Source organism: Anoplopoma fimbria, chromosome 11 (assembly GCF_027596085.1).
Source record: "Anoplopoma fimbria isolate UVic2021 breed Golden Eagle Sablefish chromosome 11, Afim_UVic_2022, whole genome shotgun sequence".
Taxonomy (NCBI): Eukaryota; Metazoa; Chordata; class Actinopteri; order Perciformes; family Anoplopomatidae; genus Anoplopoma; species Anoplopoma fimbria.
Window position 1 is genome coordinate 19,591,028 of NC_072459.1, and position 7,455 is coordinate 19,598,482.

Genomic DNA, 7,455 nt, shown 5'->3' on the forward strand with positions numbered 1-7,455 from the left:
GTATAAAGCTCAATTAATCTGTCCTGTCGGGTCCTACTGTTATTATTTAAACTCTTCTTTAAAACAAAGAATATTTCTTCACCTGGTTAAAAAAAGAAAACTGTCTATTACTAAAGTTCTTGTCAGTTTTATTTAAAAATAAAAATATTTAGTTTTCTTAAATTATATCCCAGACTATTTAAAAAATATATATTATCGACAAACGTTATTGTAGCCTTCTGTGCCCTCAAAAATGGAAGTACATGTTTTAGGATTGATCGACTTAAGAAGGCTATACGAAAATTAAAGCAGGCAGAAACATTGTTTTTCATGCATAGATCTAATATTTTGGGGGAATTTTGCCTCCATAACATTTCCTCTGTCTTACTAGTGCAAGAAAACATCCAAAATTTTTACTGAACTTCCGTTATCAACTGGGAACGTTTCATGGTGATATCTATTAATTAATATTTGTTTACCCTACTAACCTGTAGTGTCTTCAAAATATATGTAATTTTACAAAACATATCTTTAAAAGCTGTTTTCTCTTAATAATTTATTTCTCAGAAATCTCCACTTCAGTATCACTTACATACACCAAACTTTACAGTTTCATTCCTATCTATATTCTCAAGGTTTTTACAGAGGGGATTGTTCATAAGTCATTCATAGCCTGATTTATACAACATTTTATTACTAAAAACAATGCAACGGTGGAATTATTTCTATAGCTGTTGACAGTATTTTCTGATTTATGGAATTATACAAAGAGATATCCAATGTGAAAACCTTTGACTCTATTATATTAACAAAAAGGAAACAGGAATTTAAAACCTGGCTTTATCCAAAGTTCAGATTTCTGTTCAGGGAAAAGTATGCAAATTGGCCCATATTTGATAAAATACTGCCTCATTTGCATATTTAAACAAAGCATTTCAGAAAACTTGTTATGCAGAAATGAATTGTCTTAATGTAAGTAATCAATCTGGGAAGTTTCGTCATGATGTGTAATATATTCACACTAAAGTCAGTCATAATATTAGTCATATTACTACAGAACATAATTGATAAAACTATAAAAAAAATTAAAAAAAGGTCACCGAATATTGATGGGGAATAAAGAAGAAAAATGGTTTTTTTTTAAATATCTGATAGAATTATAATAGATTTTTAGAAATTAAATAGATTACATGTTTCGGCCAAAATACCGACAGCTACAGCCAAAGAAATCACTCTTAATTCATAATTGCTCTCCTCGGTCAGGTCGGAGCCATTAGGCCCGTAATGATTCACTTCCAACACCGCGGAACATCAAACGGTGGAGAACAATGCGCGTCTGGTCGCCGTCTCATTCCTGCGCGTCTTTTAATTCTCCATAACAAAAGTACAAAGGCCGAGACGGAGACCAAAGGCTTTATCCCTAAACACCTTTAACACCTCTCCGGGCCGAGGCGCCACCGCCGAGCCGACGAGCGCACGGCGGCAGAGGAGAGCAGCCCCCGGGGGAACCCAGACAGTAGACTGAGAGGGAGGAGGAGAGGGAGGGGGAGGAGGACGAGGGGTGTTGGCACAAAAAAAAAAAAAAAAACACCTCATCTTCTCCTCCAGACTGTCTGAACAAACTTGGATGAAGATAAGTTTTAGCCAGACTGCAGCTCAGCTTCTCCACCGGCCCTCTCTGTCACGGAGCCGGATCAGCCTGCAGAGAGGAGATACTCAACCTGAAGAACCAACCGAGGAGGAGAAACACAAAGGAGGGATTCTCATTTATTTATTATTTGTGTCGCTTCCAACACAGACACAGCCTGATGCGTAAGTATCCTCACGCGTAAAAAGTTGCGTTTGAGCAAACTTTGTTCAGCACTGAGAACCAACTGACTTCTTTATTTCATGTCCAAAAAAAAAAATCCAAAAAGTAGCAGAAATAATTAAGATTACTGTCTAAATGTATTATATATATTTTTTGAAACATTTACAAGGAATGTCTTATTCCAAATATCAAAAGTAAATAAAACGTCCACACCATGTGTGCTTTGTTGACACTGTATTGACCCCCAATTGTTTGTTTGTCCCACAGACCTCACTGCTGTATTGGTGGCTGCATGTCTTCAATTTATAATAATAATTGCAACCAAAATATTCCCTTAAATACTTCTTTCTTTTCTTTAGACCTTATTAAAAACCAATACAATATTGAGTTGGTAGCTCTTCCCCTATCTGTATAAAATAGACTTAGAAATGACCATAAATGATTGTTAATATACCATATATGATCCTTTTGTTTCCCTGAAACTCATTGACAGATGTAGAGAGTAACAGCAGCCTATATGTTATACCACACGTGGGCTCTTAAATTGCTGTAAAAGTCTTACTAAACTTATTTGGGATTTGGGAGGATTAGTGGGCTACTCTCAACACCAATCAAAGATATAAAGCATTATGGAAATGTATTATTTTTTTTTACAGCTGGGGTCTCTGACACCCCAAACAGAAGTAATGTGACATTTACTGAAACATTAAAATGTCAAAACTTGTGAAACGTTATGAAGTAACATGCTAATATACCTATCATAAGAGCGATAATGGGGCTCCAGGCGTTTACTTGATCAGCCTTGTGACAATAATGTACTTAAAACGTTGTTATAATATAAGGTATAGCACTGTTACATCTTATATAAAGCCTATGGTCAGCATTAATAAACCGCATCCACATGGCAGGACCTAATATTCCTCCTTCTTCATGCGTCCTTTCAGTGGCGGAGGGCAGACAGACGCCGGAGACGGCCGCCGCGCGTCGTCGCCGCCGCCGCGCACGTCGTGCTCGGTCCCGACGGGGAGCAGCGGACGGAGCCGTGCCCGCGCGGGACCCTGCTTGACCACAGCCGGCGGCACCGTACCGCGTTCACTCGGGAGCAGCTGTCCCGGCTGGAGCAGGAGTACGGCAAGGAGAGCTACGTGTCCAGGCCCCGGCGCTGCGAGCTGGCCACGACTCTCAACCTTCCAGAGACGACCATAAAGGTAGGCGGTTAACCGGCCCTCCAGACTGTAATACGACCACTGTATCATTATCATGCAGCGACATGGAGATGTTTGCACCATACTACCAGTCTGATAGCCTCCACCACAGAGTTACAACACAGAGAACCATGGCCCCATTTAATAATCCAGATAATAAGATTGTACATGTCCGCAGATAGTGTGGGCAGGGGCGCCGAAAAGGGGGGGTAAAGGAGACGGATTCTAGGGGCCCATGATGGAGGGGGCCCAGAGAGGCCCCTAATGATGATGAAATTATAATACAGAAAAAAAATAATGACACTAAGTTGATGATGTCAAATGATAGTCAAAAATACCATTAAAATGCATAATTGTATGTAAAATAGCATCAAAAAATTTTGCCGCTGTGTTGGGGGCCCTGTAAAGATTCTTTTCATGGGGCCCAAAATCCCTAGCGGCGCCCCTGAGTGTGGGTGTGGGGGGCAATAGTGGCCCAGCAGCCCCTAAATGATGATGACATTGCATTTACTTCCTCGTTGGTTGGGGTCCCACAGACCCCACTGCTGTCTGTTTAAAAAAGTATAATAATTGCAAAACATCTGCCAAAACCGTCCATTAAATAATTCTTTTTTCTTCTTCTGACCTTATTAAAACCCAATGAAATGTTGAGGTGGTTACTCTTTGACCTTTGCCACAAACTTTACTTCAACATCTGTAGGTGACAAATATGGAAATTACCATAAAGCATTGATACCCCCATGGTTGCCGCCCTGCAACATGGATGTCCTTTTTTTTAGGTTGGTGGCAGCAGGGTCACCATGGTTACATCAGATCCCACCAGGTCTGTGCACCCCAGGTGCTTCTTCTATCCACCTGGTGTCATCCCAACATGCAGCTCAATGGAGAACGTTATAGAAGGAACAGTTGCCTATATGACACGATTTATATAGCAAGTCTGGCTAACTGGTATACAAAGATTGTAAGAGCCAAAAATATGGTTCAACATTTTTGAAAACACACTCATCTGATTTCTTAAAGCTCAATATCTCTCAGATGTCAAATGAAAACGGAGCCAGATGTTCCAGCTTGTTGCCTGACATCTGGTTCGGGCCAAGAAAGCTGCAAAAAAAAAAAAAAAAAAACAGCTTAATTTTGGTCTTAGTCTGGTTTGTTGAATTTGTGTGCAAACAGAAAAATAAAAACAACTGTTTCGTTATTTTCTTTTATGTACTGGAATATTTTCTTGACGACACAGTTTGTCCAAATGGCTGTTGTGATCATTTTTGCATTACATGTGTTCATTTGCGCGCCTTAGTTTGAAGGGGAAGTTTTGAATGTTGGACAGAGCCAGGCCAGCTGTTTCCCTTGCTTCAAGTCTTTATGCTAAGCTAAGCTAATCAGCAGCTCAGTCCTTTCAGAACTCATTCACATAGGCTTTATGAAATGATCTATATCTGCATATAGACACAGCCCAAGAAACAAAACCAAGCAGGCCAAAACAGGGAGCGACAAATCCGCCACAGCTACTCACCTAAAACGACAACACCTCTCTGACATTAACCCATGAATGTGAGGTTTTGATCATCTGCCCTCTAAAGTTTCATTTCGGATAGCGTGGCAGATTGAGCGCCGACAGGTTTAGTGGCTTCTGACATTTGACACAGAGGCCCCACTGGTCCAGTGCAGCAGCTTTAATACGCAGTGAGTGCACCCACCTCTCTGCCAACCACTGGAGGGTCTTTTATGAAAGAGCAGGAATGTGAGGGGCGGGGCCTTGTAAACGCTGCCACCTGACGTTTTAGCAGAGCAGCCTTTCCGAGGAGATTCTATGAGCTGGTAAAAATAGCTGAGGGGCCGGACGGACGGATGGACGCACGGACAGCTTGTCGGCCTAGGCATTAAAGTTTGTTACAAAACATTATGTAGGTTAATAACACCACATTATGTAATAACTAGACAAAATGTAATACATCTTCACTCCAATATGTCATAACACCTGCATTTTATAATAAACTGCCGCATTTCATAATAAACTGTTGCAATTTCTAATAAACAGCATGAAAACTATGTAATAAATTCCACTACATGTTGAAATACATTTGTACATATTGCAGTGGTTATTACAACATTTGGGAGATACATTTTCTTAATTTTAATATAATACATATATACGTATATGCATTATGTAAGAGATAAGATAAGATAAGATAATCCTTTATTAGTCCCGCAGCGGGGAAATTTGCAGGCTTACAGCAGCGTAGAGTAAAGTGCACACAAGAGACATAGTAGAAGAAGACAAGATAAAAAATAAAAAATGAAAAATAAAATAAAACAAGTATTATAAATAAGCAATAAAAAAAACAGTAGAAAAAACAACAATAACTGAAATATTATATTTACAGACAAAATAGTTGTTGTTTTTTTTTTTTTTTTCTAACTATTTTAACTTTTTTAACTATTATTGCACAGTGTAATGTGTAATGTATTGCACAGGTTTTTATTGTCATGTTATTATTGTCATGTGGTCTGCTGGGAGCAGAGTTGGTTGTGCAGCCTGACAGCAGCTGGAAGGAAGGACCTGCGGTACCTCTCCTTCACACACCGGGGGTGAAGCAGCCGGTGGCTGAAGGAGCTGCACAGAGCTGCCAGAGTGTCCTGCATGGGGTGGGAGGTGTTGTTCATCAGGGATGATAGCTTGGCCATCATCCTCCTGTCTCCCACCACCTCCAACCAAACCATAACCACAATAACCAACCAAAATGGATGTCTTCATTCATAAAAAACATTATAACATCATGACAACAATGTTTAATTTATGCATCTCAGCATGAATTATACTGACTCAAACACGACTGTAATGGATTTTGGTATTTATAGAATGTATTGATTCATAAGCATTGCATTGTTTTTTTGGGGTGGGAGCTGATCTTGTTACTGCTTTTATATGGCTATTTAGACAGAGTCACCTATAACGGCAAAAGGAGGCATCACAAGTCATAGAGGTCCCGAAAGTCCCTCTGCTAAGCCCTGCCCGCCGCTGTTACTTCATCGAGATATCAGAGCTACCATGGAGTCCACACTGTCACTAACTGCACTCCTTGCATAATATTATCTAGTTTTTTAAGGAAAAAAGCAATTTCAGGAAGAAGCAGACAGAATGGTCTATAATATACAGGATGATTCAGCAGTGGAATAAAAGATAAAATCATATGTATAAAAGGTAATGTTTAAGAAACGTATATCTCTATATATAAAGACATACATTGTGTGGTGTCAGTGCCCTAGTTAACTAGAGGAAACGAAGTAAAATGCGTGTAATCTGGTGGAGAGCATTAAAATATTTGAAATTAGAAAATGTATACACATTCGGTATATATCAGAACCATTTGTACATCTGCAGTTTGACCCAATTACTTAATACTCAAGTTTTTCAGAAAATGTATTCTAATGACTTTGGTGATCCCTTGACTTTTCTTCAATTCCCATCATTTGTTTGAAATAATTTTTTTAATTATTATATATTATATATATATATATATATTTCAACAACCATTGGATGGATTGCTGTGAAGTTTGCTACAGATATACATAACCATGGAAAATGGTAACATTGATGATGCCCAGATTTTTCATTTAGCAACATTGTCGGTCTAAATTTGTCAATTTTTTTGGTTTGAGACCAAATACCAGCAAAATGTAAGATATTCCCATCAGCCTCAGGTGTATTTTGTGTTTAGTGCTAAATACATAAACATGTTAACATACTTATGAAACCTTTTCTCCAGGTGTGGTTCCAGAACAGGAGGATGAAGGACAAACGGCAGAGACACTCCTTGCCGTGGCCTCACCATCTCGTTGACCCCCTGGGGGCGCTCCTGATGGGCCGCGCCTCCCCTTGCTCCGCCTTGCCGTACCCCTTCATCCCGCCCCACCTCCCACTGCACCACCACTACCCCTTGGCTCTCTCTTCACCAGCGTCCTCGGCTCACAGCCGCTACAGCTCGCCCATGAGGACCCTGGACGCACTCCGCCTCTCCCAGTACCACAACAGACCCGGGGGGCTGCCTCCGACCACCGGAGCCCTCTACCCCTCCACCAGCATCTTGCACCATCCCGCCTCATGTCCCTGCCCCCTCTGCCTGCACTGGGGACCAGAGCAACTGCTGAAAGCCAGAGGGGAGGCGTTGGGACTGAGCCAGCCCCGAAGTCCCAAGGCCAACATACAGCCTGCAGGCCTGGAGCGGAGAGAAGAGATGGTGTGAAACTCCATCAAACTCAATCTAATTTTCTACCCTCTCCAAGGCTGTCAAACTGCTGTCACATAAGCTGCTGCAAGCACACAGCAGTGTACTCTTTGCGGCTTCAATTAAATCCATGTACATGGTGGTGCTTGCCAAGTATACATAGTAATACAGTTAAGAGTTTCACCAACCAAGAACTGGAAACATACAATTCATAGGTCTTATCAAAAACAATTCC

General features: G+C 40.7%; 1 protein-coding gene across 1 annotated transcript; it reads left to right on the plus strand.

The window, feature by feature from the left end:
- Nucleotides 1-2,561: 2,561 nt before the first annotated feature.
- On the plus strand, nt 2,562-7,238 carry eve1 (even-skipped-like1). Its single transcript, XM_054608257.1, has 3 exons — nt 2,562-2,573; nt 2,734-2,997; nt 6,762-7,238. The coding sequence occupies exons 1-3, from the start codon at nt 2,562-2,564 to the stop codon at nt 7,236-7,238; spliced, it is 753 nt and encodes a 250-aa protein (XP_054464232.1).
- The last annotated feature ends 217 nt before the right edge of the window (nt 7,239-7,455 follow it).

Excerpts from the sequence above, each read along its gene's own strand:
- eve1 (XM_054608257.1), top strand. Across the intron at positions 2,998-6,761 it reads TTCCAGAGACGACCATAAAG|GTGTGGTTCCAGAACAGGAG; the intron begins GTAGGCGGTTAA and ends CCTTTTCTCCAG.